This window comes from Somniosus microcephalus, unplaced genomic scaffold (assembly GCF_052327205.1).
Source record: "Somniosus microcephalus isolate GS21.2 unplaced genomic scaffold, FLI_Smic_1.0 unresolved_chr1, whole genome shotgun sequence".
Lineage (NCBI taxonomy): Eukaryota > Metazoa > Chordata > Chondrichthyes > Squaliformes > Somniosidae > Somniosus > Somniosus microcephalus.
In genome coordinates this window covers 134,427,045-134,444,187 of record NW_028225179.1, presented here as the reverse complement: position 1 = coordinate 134,444,187, position 17,143 = coordinate 134,427,045, and the positions used below count along the sequence as shown (strand labels likewise).

The window sequence follows — 17,143 nt, the reverse complement described above, 5'->3', positions numbered from 1 at the left end:
AGGGGGCGGAGCAGGCAGGGGGCGGGGCTGAGCCTGTCGCTAGCACGCAATGTCAGTTAGGGAGTAAAAGGGGCGGGGAAAGTTGTGAGGCAGCGGGGCAACGGCTGTCGCGAGCGTGAGCGAGCACGGAATGTCAGTTAGGAAGTAAAGGTGGGGGGTGGACCAATGTCTGGCAGGGGCGGGCACGGAATGTTGGGAGACGCGGCCAGAATCGACCTGCGCAAGCGCAGAGAGCGGCGCGCAGCCGGCCTTGAGCAGATCGTAAGGTCACGTGAGAACGGCAAGTGGGTGGGTCCCGAGCGCGCGGCGTCAGATGAGCGATGAAGGGAGCGGGGCACACAGTGAGGAGGCGGGGCCAAACACGTAACGTCATGCGGACACAAGGGAGCGAGCGACCGAGCACGCAACGTCGTGACGCATGGGGGACGGCCCGACTGCTGATTGGCCTGTTGGGAGTTAGGGCGACGCGGCCAGAATCGGCCTGCGCAGCCGGCCTTGATCAGACCCACAGGGCCGAGCCAGAGGCCCCTGGAATTGGCGGGGTGGGACTAAGGTGGTAGGTGGCCAAGGCCTTGAGCCCTGGGTCTGCGGCAGGGGCCGCCATGCCGCGGAAGAAGCCGTTCAGCGTTAAACAGAAGAAGAAACAGTTGCAGGAGCGGCGAGAGAGGAAACGGCAGGGTGAGTGCCAGTGAACAGGACTGTGATGGGACACAGTGTACAATATACAGTGTGAATGGCCAGGGTGAGTGCCAGTGAACAGCAGTGTGATGGCTGGATGCAGTGCACAATATACAGTGTGAATGGCCAGGGTGAGTGCCAGTGAACAGCACAGTGATGGCTGGATGCAGTGCACAATATACAGTGTGAGTGGGCAGGGTGAGTGCCAGTGAACAGCACAGTAATGGTTGGATACAGTGCATAATATACAGGGTGAATGGGCATGGTGAGTGCCAGTGAACAGCACAGTGATGGGGGGAATACAGTGCACAATATACAGTGTGAAGGGGAAGGGTGTGTGCCAGTGAACAGCACAGTGATGGCTGGATACAGTGCATAATATACAGTGTGAATAGGCAGGGTGAGCGCCAGTGAACAACACAGTGCCGGGGTGACACAGTGCACAATATAGAGCGTGAATGGGCAGCGTGAGTGCCAGTGAACAGCACAGTGCTGGGGTGACACAGTGCATGATGTACAGTGTGAATGGGCAGGGTGAGTGCCAGTGAACAGCACAGTGCTGGGGGATACAGTGCACAATATACAGTGTGAATGGGCAGGGTGCGTGCCAGTGATCAGCACAGTGATGGCTGGATACAGTGCACAATATACAGTGTGAATGGGCAGGGTGAGTGCCAGTGAACAGCACAGTGATGGGGGATACAGTGCACAATATACAGTGTGAGTGCCAGTGTACAGCACGGTGATGGGGGGATACAGTGCACAGTATACAGTGTGAATGGGCAGGGTGAGTGCCGGTGAACAGCACAGTGATTGGGTGATACACTGCACAATATACAGTGTGAATGGGCAGGGTGAGTGCCAGTGTACAGCACGGTGATGGGATACAGTGCACAATATACAGTGTGAATGGGCAGGGTGAGTGCCAGTAAACAGCACAGTGATTGGGTGATACACTGCACAATATACAGTGTGAATGGGCAGGGTGAGTGCCAGTGTACAGCACGGTGATGGGATACAGTGCACAGTATACAGTGTGAATGGGCAGGGTGAGTGCTGGTGAACAGCATAGTCATGGCTATACAGTGTATAATAATAGTGTGAGTGCCAGTGAACAGCACAGTGATGGGGGGGAGATACAGTGTGAATGGGCAGGGTGAGTGCCAGTGAACAGCACAGTGCTGGGGAATACAGTGCACAATATACAGTGTGAATGGGCAGGGTGAGTGCCAGTGTACAGCACGGTGATGGGGGGGATACACTGCACAGTATACAGTGTGAATGGGCACGGTGATGGAGGGATACAGTGCACAATATACAGTGTGAATGGGCAGGGTGAGTGCCAGTGAACAGCACAGTGATGGTGTGATACAGTGCACAATATATAGTGTGAATGGGCAGGGTGAGTTCCAGTGAACAGCACGGTGATGGGGGGATACAGTATACAGTGTGAATGGGCACGGTGATGGGGGATACAGTGCACAATATACAGTGTGAATGGGCAGGGTGAGTGCCGGTGAACAGCATAGTCATGGGTATACAGTGTATAATATACAGTGTGAGTGCCAGTGAACAGCACAGTGATGGGGGGAGATACAGTGTGAATGGGCAGGGTGAGTGCCAGTGAACAGCACAGTGCTGGGGGATACAGTGCACAATATACAGTGTGAATGGGCAGGGTGAGTTCCAGTGAATAGCACAGTGCTGGGGGGGGGATACAGTGCACAATATACAGTGTGAATGGGCAGGGTGTTTGCCAGTGAACAGCACAGTCATGGGGCGATACAGTGCACAATATACAGTGTGAATAGGCAGGGTGAGTGCCAGTGAGCATAGTGATAGGGGGTGTACAGTGCATAATATAGTGAGTGCCAGGGAACAGCACAGTAATGGGGGTTACAGTGCACAATATACAGTGTGAGTGGGCAGGTGAGTGCTAGTGAACAGCACAGTGCTGGGGCGACACAGTGCACAATATACAGTGTGAATGGACAGGTGAGTGCCAGTGAAAAGCACAGTGATTGGGTAATACACTGCACAATATACAGTGTGAGTGGGCAGGTGAGTACCAGTAAACAGCACAGTGATGGGTGACACAGTGCATAATATACAGTGTGAATGGGCAGGGTGAGGGCCAGTGAACAGCACAGTGCTGGGGAATACAGTGTGAACAGGCAGGGTGAGTGCCAGTGGACAGCACAGTGATCGGTAATACAGTGAACAATATACAGTGTGAATGGGCAAGGTGAGTGCCAGCGAATTGCACAGTGATGGGGGGGATACAGTGCCTAATATACAGTGGTGCATGTGGATATCGGGGGTGGGCAGGATCGGGCATGGCCCTGATGTCCCAGTCAGTCGAGCAGCCTGAAGGCACTCGGCGTTCTGGGTTCACGCACCAAGAACAGGCCGCGTTGGTGAGGCACTAGAAGGTGACCATTCCCCAGGAGAAAGGTGCAGCTGCAAGAGAGGAGGGGGGTAATGTTCGGAAAGGACAAAAATAAATGAGTGCGCGCCATCTGAAATGATGCCTCCCCTTGAAGCACTCCAGCACAGAAATACAAATTCCTGCCGTTCATGTATTGAAAGTCACACAGATAACGTGTAGGGCAGCTAAATGTATCCACTGTGACTGCCATGGGGGAAAGACACGGAGAAAACAGTCCAGTTGGTGCCTGTCACTGTTGGTGGAATCAGAGAGAGTCAACATCAGGTCATTCGAACCTGCCAAAAATGGCTGAAAACCTCGGGCTCTGATTGGAGCAGCCTGACTTCAGCGGTGTTCTATCCCGCTTCTCTCTCTCTCTTCCCTCTTTCCCCCTTGTGTTACATTGAAGAGCTCTCCTGGTGGCTCGGTTGGTCGGTTCAATCCCTGGGGCGGACCGAGTTCGATGACGTCAGCTGACCATTGTTGGGGGCGGGGCAACACTGTGACGCGGGGCCGCTCGGTAGCAGAGGGAGTGAGGTGCTGAGATTCCCCGGCTGAGTTCATCAAAAATGTCTCTCCCCCTCTGATTTGTAAACGTTTATTCCCCGATGATCTCCTGTCCTGTTCTAAAGGAGCTGATTCTTTGTTGGGGTGCGGTACTCTAAGCACTGCAGTCTCTTCAGTCCCTCGTCCAAGTGGTCATTCTGCATGTGTGGTCCTAGGCAAGGAGCATCAGGCGGCTGTTCAATAATAGAGAAGACACATTGTAGGCAAACCCGATCCTGAGCCTTTCACCACCTTGGGACGTCCCAAAACGCCTTACAGCCACTGAAGTACTTTTGATGTGTCGTCACTGTGGTTCTGTAGGAAATGCGGCGGCCAATTTGCACCCAAGGTCCCGTGAACAGAAATGAGATTTTGGTCTGCACCAAATCTAGTTGGTCTGCTTTGAGGTGTTTAAGATGGTTAATGGATTTGATAGGGTGGCCAGAGAGAAACTGTTTCCTCTGGTGGGGGGAGTCCAGACCAAGGAGGCACAGCCTTCAAATTACAGCCAGGCCGTTCAGGGGTGATGTCAGGCAGCACTTCTTCACACAAAGGTCAGTGGAAATCTGGAACTCTCTCCCCCAAAAACCTGTTGAAGCTGGGGGCCAATTGACAATTTCATAACTGAGATTGATAGATTTTTTGTTCGGCAAGGGTATTACAGGTTTGGAACCAAAGTGGGTAAATGGAGTTAAAATACAGATCAGCCATGATCTAGTAGAATAGCGGAGGAGGCTTGAGGGGCTGAATGGCCGACTGTCCCCATGCGCAGAACCTGCACGAGCCAGCACCTTAAGAGGAGGAAGGGAAACAATCGGTAGAACTTTATTCTAAATAATGCTGCATAACAATCCCATCCTTGCTTTCAAATCCCTCTGAGATCTCTGCGCTCCTCCAATTCTGGCCTCTTGCCCATCCCTGATTTTCATCGCCCCACCATTGGCAACCATGCCTTCGGCTGCCTGGGGCCTAAGCTCTGACATTCCCTCCCTAAACCTTTCTACCGCTCTCTCTCTCCTCCTTTAAGACGCTCCTTAAAACCTACCTCTGACCAAGCTTTTGGTCACTTGTCCGAATATCTCCATATATGGTCTGGTCTCAAATGTGTGTCTGATAATCGCTCCTGTGAAGCTCCTTGGGATGTTTTACTGTGTTAATGGTGCTGTATAAATGCCAGTTATTGTTGAGGGCGGAGCTCGCAGATTGGGACAACAGGCTATTCTGGTGTCTCTGTCCGCGGCGCCTCACTTGTCACTCGCACAATAACCAGCTCGCGGGGCCTCGACAATCTCTTTCAGCTTTACCTGATGGCGTGAGGTCAAGCTCCCACAGCCGGAGCGGGAGTCACGACCGCCACGAGGATCAGACGGACACGTCGGACAGCGAGTCGTTCTCCTTGCAGGTGCGGCGAATCCATCAACAGCCGACACCATGGAAAGCGGGAGAACAGGGATACGACCCGAACAGGTGAGGAAAAACCGAAGGATCTTTGCCTCTCCCCCAGCAGGGGAAGGGCGGATCCTGACTGCTGCTAGGTTTTCAGTGAAGCCTTTAACGGTGACACTTTAAAACTACGTCCACCCGAACTATGGAAAACGCTCAGCAATAGTTCTGCACCTTTCTAATGTCAGTTGAGTCTGGAAACGCAATATTTGTGACATTAAATAGAATTTACAACAGAGCACAGAAAGAGGCCATTCGGCCCAACTGATCCCTGCCGGTGTTCACACTCCACACGAACCTCCTCCTCCCACTCTCTACTTTATCTCGCCCTATCAACATAGCTTTCTATTCCATAAACAAAATATAGCACAAATAGTAATGCCATAAATAACCAGTGTTTGGATGAGAGCTGGGTGTTGATCAGGACACCAGGAGAGCTCACCTGTGCTAAGAATGGTGCTATGGAATCTCTTGAATCCACCTGAACTGGCAGGTGGGCCCTCAGTGCTGTACTGAAGTGTCAGCCTAGACAGTGTCAGCTGTGGCTCAGTGGCTGGCACCCTCGCCTCTGAGTCAGAAGGTTGTGGGTCCAAGTCCCACTCCAAAGACTTGGACACACAATCTAGGCTGATGCTCCCAGTACAGTACTGAGGGAGGGCTGCACTGTCAGAGGTGCCGTCTTTAGTTAGGCGGATAAGGTGGGAGGAGGCTCATGTGTAGCATAAACACCGGCATGGACCTGTTGGACCGAATGGCCTGTTTCTGTGCCATACATTCTATGTAACTATCGTGAAACGTATTTACGGTCAGAGGGGAGCCAAGTAGTTTAAGTAAAGGGGAAAAGTTAAATATTTGGGATTCTGTTGGTTTAAGAAGAGTAAAACAAGGTTACACTGCAGGAGGAGTAAATTGGCACAGCAGGCAGTGGAAACCAGTTTTCTAACCAATCAGCAGGGGTGACTCATTTGGCTGTAAACAAACAAACAGTATAAAAAGACCAGTGCTAGTGCAAGCAAGCACTGAGTGCGAGTCAGCAGAGAGTGCTGTGAGTTAGGGTAAGTGGGGTGTTAGGTGCTCTTTTCAAACTTTAACTCTGTGGGTTGTAGTTAATAAGGCCTTTCTGGTGCAGAGTGACTGTTGGTAAACCATTTAACTGGTATAATTAGAGGGATTGATTTAATTTAAATCCAATTAATTAAAGGGGATACTAGCATCTAAAATCGGGCAGAGGGTGTCCATAACTAACAATAAAAAATGTAATTAATTACATAGAATGGAGCAGGTGATGTGTTACTGTTGCCAGATGTGGGAGCCGGTGGACCCCATTGAGGCTCACGGTGATTACGTCTGTGACAAGTGTCTGCTGCTACAGGAACTCCAGCTCCGTGTTGATGAGCTGGAGTCTGAGCTTCAGACACTGCGACACATCAGGGAGGGGGAGAAGTACCTGGACTCTGTGTTTCAGGAGGTGGTCACAGCTATGAAGTTAATTAATTCAGATGTAGCCCATGGTCAGGGACAGGACGGTGTGACTACGAGTGAGGCAGGTACGGGGATCCAGGAGGTAGAACTGGAGGAGCCGCAGCCCTTGCTCTTTTCCAACAGGTTCGATGTTCTTACTCCCTGTGGGGACAGGAGCAGGGACTGCAGGGAGGATGAGCAACCTGGCCACAGATCCGTGGAACGGGGGGCCATTCAAGAGGGGGGGAGTAAATAGAAATGTTGTAGTGGTAGGGGATAGTATTATTAGGGGGCTAGATAGAGTTCTCTGCAGCCGAGAGCGAGAGTCCCGAAGGCTGTGTTGCCTACCCGGTGCCAGGGTTAAGGACATCTCCTCTGGGCTGGAAAGAAACTTGCAGTGGGAGGGGGTGGATCCAGTTGTTGTGGTCCATGTTGGTACAAACGACGTAGATAGGACTTGGAAGCCAGTTCTGTTAAAGGAGTATGAGCAGCTAGGGGTCAAATTAAAAAACAGAACCTCAAGGGTAATAATCTCTGGATTATTACCTGAGCCACGAGCGAATTTGGCTAGGACAAATAAAATTAGAGAGTTAAATGCGTGGCTCAAAGACTGGTGTGGGAGAAATGGGTTTTGCTTCCTGGGACACTGGCACCAGTACTGGGGCAGGAGGGAGCTGTTCCGTTGGGACGGGCTTCACTTGGCCAGTGCTGGGACTAGAGTCCTGGCGGATCATATAACTAGGGCTGTAGAGAGGGCTTTAAACTAACTAGTGGGGGGGAGGTTCCTAGAGAGCAAATAATAAAAATGACAACAGAGAAGGTCATAGACTTAGGTAGCAGTGGGGAAATTAAAAACCAGAGCGTGTCAGGAAGGGGCAGAAGGTATGGAGCAAAAGGTAAAGTAATAAAAAGGGCAAAAGCAGGAACTAAGTGTCACAAAACATATTTGAAAGTTCTCTATCAATGCACGTAGCATTCGTAACAAAATAGACGAGTTAATGGCACAAATAACTACATATGGGTATGATCTTGTGGCCATTACAGAAACATGGCTGCAGGGTGACAGTGCCTGGGAATTAAACATACCAGGTTATTTAACGATCAGGAAGGACAGGAAGGAAGGGGAGGTGGGGTGGCTATGTTAATAAAGGAAGGAATCACTGTAATACAGAGAAATGATATTGGGTCAAAAGATCAGGATAATTAAACAGTTTGGGTGGAGGTAAGGAATAATAAGGGGAAAAAAACACTAGTGGGCATAGTCTATAGGCCTCCGAACAGTTGCAACTCTGTTGGACGGAGTATCAATCAGGAAATAGTTGAGGCTTGTAATAAGGGAACATCTATAATTATGGGGGATTTTAACTATCATATTAATTGGACAAATCAAATTGGGCAGGACTGCCTTGAAGATGAGTTCATTGAGTGTATTAGGGATGGGTTTCTTGAGCAGTATGTAACTGAACCGACCAGGGGGCAAGCAACCTTAGATCTGGTCCTGTGTAACGAGACAGGATTAATTAAAAATGTCCTAGTAAAGGATCCCCTTGGAATGAGTGACCATAACATGGTTGAATTCCATATTCAATTAGAGGGTCAGAAGGTTGGATCTCAAACAAGCGTGCTAAGCTTGAATAAAGGAGACTATGAAGGTATGAGAGCGGAATTGAGTAGAGTGGATTGGGAAAATAGATTAAAGGGTAAGACGATACATGATCAGTGGTGTACATTTAAGGAGTTATTTTACAGCTTCCAAAAAATATATATTCCACTGAGAAGAAAAGGGTGTAAAAGAAAAGACAGCCATCTGTGGCTAAGTAAAGAAATTAAGGATAGTATTCGACTAAAAACAAGGGCATATAAGGTCGCCAAATCTAGTGGGAGGATAGAGGATTGGGAAAACTTTAAAAGACAGCAAAAAATAACAAAAAGATTGATTAAGGGAAGATAGATTATGAAAGTAAATTAGCAAAAAATATAAAAAGAGATAGTAAGAGTTTTTATAGTTATATAAAAAGAAAAAGGGTGGCTGAAGTAAATGTTGGTCCCTTAGAGGATGAGACCGGGAAATTAATGGTGGGAAATATGGAGATGGCAAAAACACTGAATGAATATTTTATATCAGTCTTTACAGTAGAAGACACTAAGAATATCCCAACACTGGACAAACAGGGGGCTATGGGGGGGAGGAGCTAAACACGAACAAAATCACTAAGGAAGTGGTACTCGGTAAAATAATGGGACTCAAGGCGGATAAATCACCTGGACCTGATGGCTTACATCCTAGGGTCTTGAGGGAAGTGGCGGTAGGGATTGTGGATGCATTAGTAATAATTTTCCAAAACTCCCTGGACTCAGCAAAGGTCCCGGCAGACTGGAAAACTGCTAATGTAACACCCTTATTTAAAAAGGGCAGTAGACAGAAGGCTGGAAACTATAGACCGGTTAGCCTAACCTCTGGTAGGTAAAATTTTGGAGTCCATTATTAAGGAGACAGTAACAGGACATTTGGATAATAATTTAATAGGACAAAGTCAGCATGGTTTTATGAAAGGGAAGTCATGTTTGACAAATTTGCTGGAGTTCTTTGAGGAAGTAACATATAGGGTGGATAAAGGGGAACCAGTGGACGTAGTGTATTTAGACTTCCAAAAGGCATTTGACAAGGTGCCACACAAAAGATTATTGCTTAAGATAAACAATCATGGGATTGGGGGTAATATTCTGGCATGGATAGAGGATTGGCTATCTAACAGAAGGCAGAGAGTTGGGATAAATGGTTCATTCTCAGACTGGCAATCAGTAACTAGTGATGTTCCGCAGAGGTCATTGCTGGATCCCCAACTCTTTACAATCTATATTAACGATTTGGAGGAGGGGACCGAGTGTAACATATCAAAGTTTGCAGATGATACTAAGATGGGAGGGAAAGTAGTGAGTGAGGAGGACATAAAAAAACCTGCAAGGGGACATAGACAGGCTAAGTAAGTGGGCAGAGATTTGGCAGATGGAATACAATACTGGAAAGTGTGAGGTTATGCATTTTGGCAGGAAAAATCGTAGAGCAAGTTATTATCTTAATGGCAAGAAACTGGAAAGTACTGAAGTACAAAGGGATCTGGGGGTCCTGGTGCACGAAACTCAAAAGGTTAGTATGCAGGTGCAGCAAGTGATTAAGAAGGCCAATGGAATGTTGGCTTTCATTGCTAGGGGGATAGAATATAAAAATAGGGAGGTATTGCTTCAGTTGTACAAGGTATTGGTGAGACTGCACCTGGAATACTGCATACAGTTTTGGTGTCCATACTTAAGAAAAGACATACTTGCTCTCGAGTCACTTGCACTCGGTTAATCCCGGGGATGAGGGGATGGACATATGAGGAGAGGTTGAGTAGATTGGGACTCTACTCATTGGAGTTCAGAAGAATGAGAGGCGATCTTATTGAAACATATAAGATTGTGAAGGGGTTGGATCGGGTGGATGCGGTGAGGATGTTCCCGATGATGGGTGAAACTAGAACTAGGGGGTATAGTCTTAGAATAAGGGGCTGCTCTTTCAAAACTGAGATGAGGAGGAACTACTTCACTCAGAGGGTGGTAGGTCCATGGAATATGTTGCCCCAAAAAGCTGTAGAAGCTACATCATTACATAAATTTAAAACAGAAATAGACAGTTTCCTAGAAGTAAAGGGAATTAAGGGTTACGGGGAGCGGGCAGGAATTTGGACATGAGTCTAGGTTCGGATCGGACATGGCCCTGTGGGTAGCGGAGCGGGCGCAGGGGCTGTGTAGCCTGATCCTGCTCCTATTTCGTGTGTCTAATTCTTAGATTCAGGAGATGGTTCTGTTATAGTAGATTAGCAGTTAGGATCAGATCAGCCATGATCTTATTAAATGGCGGAGCAGGCTCAAGGGGCCGATTGGCCTACTCCTGCTCCTATTTCTTATGTTCAGTCAAGTATTGAAGTCTTAAATTAATCCAGTTTATGGAGAGTGCAGTACTATGGAGAGACCAGCTGGTCCTGACCCCCAGGAGCACTGAGTGCTGAGCCGTGTGAGGTAGGAGCCCAGACTCCTGGGTGCTGTAATGTGGTGCCATGTACTCGCTTCAAATAAATTGGAGGTTTCTCACTCCAGGTTAAAGAGGAATCTAATAAAGGGTTTTCAAAGTTTTGAGGGTAAATAGTGAAAGATTGATTGGTGAATTGGTAACAATCATGACGATTAGTATCAAAGACAAAGTTAGAAGTGTTTTCACACAGGATTGTTGTATATACTTGAAGGATAAAACATTTGCAGGGCTATGGGGGAAGGGCAGGGGGTGGGAGTGGGATTAATTGATAGCTCTATCATAGAGCTGGCACAGGCACGATGGGTCAAATGGCCTCCCTCTGTGCTGTATGATTCCATGCTGACCACCATTTGGCGGACAGAGTTGGCAGGTTGATTGTGCTAGTCCGGTTCTGACCTGGGCACAAGGAGGGGCAAGAGTTGGCTGGGGAGGGGGAATGTCTCCTATTCCATGCAGTTTCTATTCCCCTTTCTCTTCAACCCTGTCCCCTGGGGAGATTGGGAGCTCGCTTGAGGTGTGTCCCCAGGCATGTTGGCGGACCAACCAGCCAGTTCATCTCGCAGTGACATTTTTCCTTTTCTTTCTCTCGTACTGCCGCTTCTGTCCGGATGCATTCTTCATTGTAAAAAACCAGCCTTACGTGGCTGCGAAGGAGTGCGTTCTTGTAACGGCATTTCCTGAAATTGCTAAAGATGTCATCGTGAACCTTCAGGTCCCAATCTGACTTCAGCATGCACTAAAGCCAACTGACTCAAGATCTGCCCCTCCCCACCACCATCTCTTTGCAGGAGCTTGTCTCAAATCACCTTGACGTCGGGTGTAGTATAACTCCAATCTGTCACTGTGTTGCTAAGGTTCCGGCTGCATTTCGGTAAAGAGAGCCGAGAGGAGATCGAACGAAGGAAGAAGGTCACGCAGGAGAAAATGGTGGAGCCCATTCCAGAAGCCGAACTGGAAGTAGACATCGTCGACATTTACAAGCCCGGGTCTGGTGAGTGACGGCTGTGCTCGGTGTATTTTGTATAAAGGCCGACAGTTACTGTCTAGGGAATGAACAAAATAGTTTCAGAAGATTAAGACCTAGAAATTCAGTGGGCTGCGCCACCCGTTAGCGCCTTAGGAGGGCACTTAGTGGGTTGGACACCACTGCCCACGCCTCCCGCTAAATTTAGCGGTACGCTAATGGCGGCGCTAGCCGTTAGTGCTGCGCCGCTACCGATGACTTCATCGGTGTGCGCAGCGCCCCCGCTACCGCCCCGATCGCGAAATTTAGTAGCGCCCCCTGCTTTAACGCCGGTCGCAATTTGCGACCGGCTCGGGTGCCTACCTGCGGCGGTAGAGGCGCTGAGGTGCGGGGCGGCCATTTATTTTGCTGGCCGCCTGCCAGCACCTCCTTGCCGCTGTCCCCGGCCTCCTGTGCTCCCAACGCCCCCTCCCCCCCCAACCCCCCCCCCCCCCGGCGGAGTGCCGGCTGTGTCCCAATAGCCCGGCACTTCTCCTCAGTGCTGGGCTCTTTTGCCGGTACTCGCGATTGTCGCCCGCGCTGCAGCAGGCCCCTCCCCTTTAAGAAGGGGAGGGAGGCCTGCAGTACCGCAGCGGCCGTGCCGCAGCGTGTGGCGCTGCGGCACGTTGCGCTTCGATCTTCAGCTGCAGCGCCCCAAGAGGGATGCAGGGCGCCTCGAGTAGCGCCGCGCTTCCCTCTGGGGCGCTCAGTGAATTTGCGGCAGGCGGCCGCGACTACTTCCGGGGCGGTACTTCCGGCACCCCAAACGGGGCGCCACTGAATTTCTAGGCCTAAGTGTTTTTTAAGTTTAATTGAGAACATTCCCAACAGAGTCGATGTTGCTGGATTCCATTTAACAACTTTAGGTTGAGGTTTAGCATTCCTCTCGCTTCCTTCACCCCACCATAGAAACATAGAAGATAGGAACAGGAGTAGGCCATTCGGCCCCTCGAGCCTGCTCCGCTAATTCAATGCGATCATGGCTGATCATCCAAGTTCAGTACACGGTCCCTGCTTTCTCCCCATACTCCTTGATTCCTTTAGCCTTAAGAAATATATCCAACTCCTTCTTGAATATATTTAATGAATTGGCCTCTACTGCCTCCTTTGGTAGAGAATTCCACAGGTTCACCACTCTCTGGGTGAAGAAAGTCCTCCTCATTTCTGTCCTAAAAGGCCTACCACTTATCCTTAGACTGTGACCCCTGGTTCTGGATTCCCCGACCATCGGGAACATCCTCCCTGCATCTAGTCTGTCCAGTCCTGCCAGAATATATTTAATGAATTGGCCTCTACTGCCTTCTTTGGTAGAGAATTCCACAGGTTCACCACTCTCTGGGTGAAGAAAGTCCTCCTCATTTCTGTCCTAAAAGGCCTACCACTTATCCTTAGACTGTGACCCCTGGTTCTGGATTCCCCGACCATCGGGAACATCCTCCCTGCATCTAGTCTGTCGAGTCCTGCCAGAATTTATAAGTTTCAATGAGATCCCCTCTCATTCTTCTAAACTCCAGCGAGTACAAGCCCAATTGACCCAACCTCTCCTCATACGTCATTCCTGCCATCCCAAGTATCAGCCTGGTGAATCTTCGCTGAACTCCTTCCATGGCAAGAATATCCTTCCTCAGATAAGGCGACCAAAACTGCACACAATGCTCAAGATGCGGTCTCACCAAGGCCCTGTACAACTGCAGCAAGACATCCTTGTTCTTGTACTCAAACCCTCTCGCTATGAAGGCCAACATACCATTTGCCTTCTTAACCGCCTGCTGCACCTGCATGCTTACCTTCAGTGACTGGTGCACAATAACACCCAGGTTTCGTTGCACTTCCCCTTCTCCCAATCTATTGCCATTCAGATAATAATCTGCCTTCCTGTTTTTGACACCAAAGTGGATAACCTCACATTTATCCACGTTATATTGCATCTGCTATGCTTCTGCCCAATCACCCAACCTGTCAAAATCATCCTGTAGTTTCTCGGCATCCTCCTCACAGCACACACGCCCACCCAGCTTTGTGTCGTCTACAAATTTGGAGATATTACATCTAGTTCCCTTGTCTAGATCATCATTAATATATATTGTGAATAGCTGGGGTCCATTGGTGGCCTTGCCTTCAGCCGTCTAAAAGAAAGAACTTGCATTTACATTTCACCAGCCCAGAACGTTCCAAAGTGATTTACAGCCAATGAAGTACTTTTGAAGTGTAGTCACTGTTGTAATGTCGGAAATGCAGCAGCCAATTTTGTGCACAGCAAGCTCCCACAAACGGTAATGTGATAATCACCAGACAATCAGCGATGTTGGTTGAGGGAGAACTCCCCAGCTCTTTGAAATAGTGCCGTGAGATCTTTTACTTCCCCCTGAGAGAGCAGACAGGGCCTCAGTTTAACGTCTCATCCGAAAGACGGCACCTCCGACAGTGCAGCGCTCCCTCAGTACTCCACTGGAGTGTCAGCCTAGATATTGTGCTCAAGTCCCTGGAGTGGGAATCGAACCTACAACCTTCTGACTCAAATGTGAGCGTGCTACCCACTGAGTCACGGCTGACACCTAAATCTAGGCCCTAAGCTCTGGAAATCTCTCCCCAAACCTCTCCACCTCTCCCTCTCTCTCCTTTTAAGACGCTGCTTAAAACCTCCCTCTTTGACCAAGTGTTTGATCACCAGTCTTAATATCTCCTCCTTTGGCCCGGTGTCAATTTTTGTTTCATTACGATCCTGTGAAGTGCCTTGGGACGTTTTACTACGTTAAAGGCGCTATATAAATGCAAGTTGATGTTGGTTTGTCAGCCTTTATGATGAGTTACTGATCTTGGTCCTGCTGCTGTGCAGAGAGGGGGGGGGGGGGATGAGCTTCCCCCACAGGCAGTAGGGTAGGGTAGTACAACGGTGATGGCATCGGGCCAACAACCCAGCTGTTGAGGGTTCAGAAAACCACAAATGTAACACCTCTATTTAAGAAAGGAGGGAGACAGAAAGCAGGAAACTATAGACCAGTTAGCCTAACGTCTGTCGTTGGGAAAATGTTGCAGTTCTTCATTAAGGAAGCAGTAGCAGGGCATTTGGAAAATCATAATGCAGTCAAGCAGAGTCAGCATGGTTTTATGAAAGGGAAACCATGTGTAACCAATGTGCTGGAGTTCTTTGAGGATGTAACGAGCAGGGTGGACAAAGGTGAGCCAGTGGATGTGGTTTATTTGGATTTCCAGACGGCATTCGATAAGATGCCACATAAAAGGTTACTGCATAAGGGAAGAGCTCACAGAATTGGGGGTAGTAAATTAGCATGGATAGATACTTGGCTAACTAACTGAAAGCAGAGAGTCGGGATAAATGGGTCATTTTCCGGTTGGCAAACGGTAACTAGTGGGGTTCGACAGGGATCAGTATTGGGGCTTCAGCTATTTACAATCTACATTAATGACTTGGACGAAGGGACCGAGTGTAATGTAGCCAAGTTTGTAGATGATATAAAGATGGGTGAGAAAGCAAGTTGTGCAGAGGACTCAATCTGCAAAGGGATATAGACAGGCTAAGTGAGTGGGCAAACATTTGGCAGATGGAGTATAATGTGGGAAAGTGCGAGGTTATCCACTTTGGCAGGAAAAATAAAAAAGCAAACTATTATTCAAATGGAGAGAGATTACAAAATGCTACCGTTCAGAGGGACCTGGGGGTCCTTGTGCATGAAATGCAAAAAGTTAGCATGCAGGTACAGCAAGTAATCAAAAAGGCAAATGGAACATTGGCCTTTATTGCAAAGGGGTTGGAGTATAAAAGCAGGGAAGTCCTGCTACAACTGTACAGGGTATTGGTGAGACCACACCTGGAGTACTGCGTACAGTTTTGGTCTCCTTATTTAAGGAAGGATATACTTTCATTGGAGGCAGTTCAGAGATGATTCATTAGGTTAATTCCAGAGATGAGGGGGTTGACTTATGAGGAAAGGTTGAGCAGGCTGGGCCTATACTCAGTGGAATTTAGAAGAATGAGAGGTGATCTTATTGAAACATATAAGATACTGAGGGGGCTCGACAAGGTAGAGGCTGAGAGGATGTTTCCCCTCGTGGGGAAATCTAGAACTCGGGGGCACAGTTTCAGAATAAAGGGTCGCCCTTTTAGAACTGAGATGAGGAGGAATTTCTTCTCTCGGGGTCGTAAATCTGTGGAATTCTCTGCCCCAGACAGCTGTGGAGGCTGGGTCATTAAATACATTTAAGGTGGAGATAGACACATTTTTGCAAGATAAGGGAGTGAAGGTTTATGGGGAGCGGGCAGGGAAGTGGATTTGAGCCCTAGATCAACCATGATCTTATTGAATGGCGGAGCAGGCTCGAGGGGCCAAGTGGCCTATTCCTGCTCCTATTTCTTATGTTCTTATTCCACCGCAGCAAGTTGTGCGATTGATTATAATAAATCTGGCTCCATGCTCTTCAGGTGAGGGAACCGACACTGTGGTCAACTCTTAATGAAAGAAAGAACTTCTTCCACCTCCTCCTCAGGATCTCCCAAATCGCATCGCAGCCAGTGAAGTATTTTAAAGTGTAGTCACTTGTAATGTAGGAAACACGACAGTCAATTCGCACAAAGCAAGATCCCACAAACAGCAAATAGTTAAATGACTAGATAATGTGTTTCTGTTGGTATCAGTTTTGGGAGGAATGTTGACCAGGACACTGGGAAATCTCCCCTGTTGTTCTTTGAATCGTGGCATGGGATCGTTTATACCCACCTGAGAAGGCAGACGGGGCCTTGGTTTAATGCCCCATAAGACAGCACCTTTGACAGTGTAGCACTCCCTCAGTACTGCACTGGGAGTGTTAGCCTGGATTATGTGTTAAAGTCTCTGGAGTGGGACTTATTAAATCTCCCCTGTACAGTCCCTTTCCACCTGGCTGGTCCCATTGGATGTCTGGGTGACCTCTGAGCCTGGACAACACACTGGGCTGGGAAGAAAGCAGACAGTTTGTCAAAGTTAACTAAAACAGTCACAACTATTACTAGGGATAGAGGAATGTGTAGCCTATAATATCACTTATTTGTTTTTTAAAATAACGCCCCTGATGGCTCAAAGGTCTGGAACTGAGTGACACAGACCAGGAAGGCCCCAGGTTCGTGCTCCGGCCTGTGCTGAGCTCGCTGATCTCTGCTGAAGTGGTGGTGAGGTCATTATAATTAGCCTGAGTGACCCCTGGGCTAGAGGAGGAGGTGTAGAGTGGCGGGGGGGGGCGGAGTTCAGCCGGGATTCCCGCTCCTTATTCTGCTGGAAAATGCCTGTGCGGATATCGGGTGACGACATGTTCAGGGTTGGCCGCGATGCCTTCCACAGGCGAATATCCTGCCGGTTAGCCTCGCGCGTTGAGATTGGGTGAGGTACTGAGTGGCAGCTGGCCACCGTGGAACTGCACCCCAGCGCCTTCAGGAGAAGAGTAGAGGAAAATATCAAGAATGGACGGTTCCGTCCCAGGGTTAATGGGCAGTGGCCAGTTGAAAGGGGCGTCAGCAGAC

At 48.9% G+C, this 17,143-nt stretch overlaps 1 protein-coding gene across 1 annotated transcript in view; it reads left to right on the top strand.

The window, feature by feature from the left end:
• The first annotated feature begins 83 nt into the window (after window positions 1-83).
• LOC147095903 (guanine nucleotide-binding protein-like 1) overlaps window positions 84-17,143 on the top strand; it is a 38,118-nt gene continuing 21,058 nt past the window's right edge. The window contains 3 exon segments of the mRNA XM_085974903.1: window positions 84-678; window positions 4,951-5,119; window positions 11,483-11,619. Coding sequence (XP_085831029.1) covers window positions 603-678; window positions 4,951-5,119; window positions 11,483-11,619 — 382 coding nt within the window. The 5' untranslated portion in view covers window positions 84-602.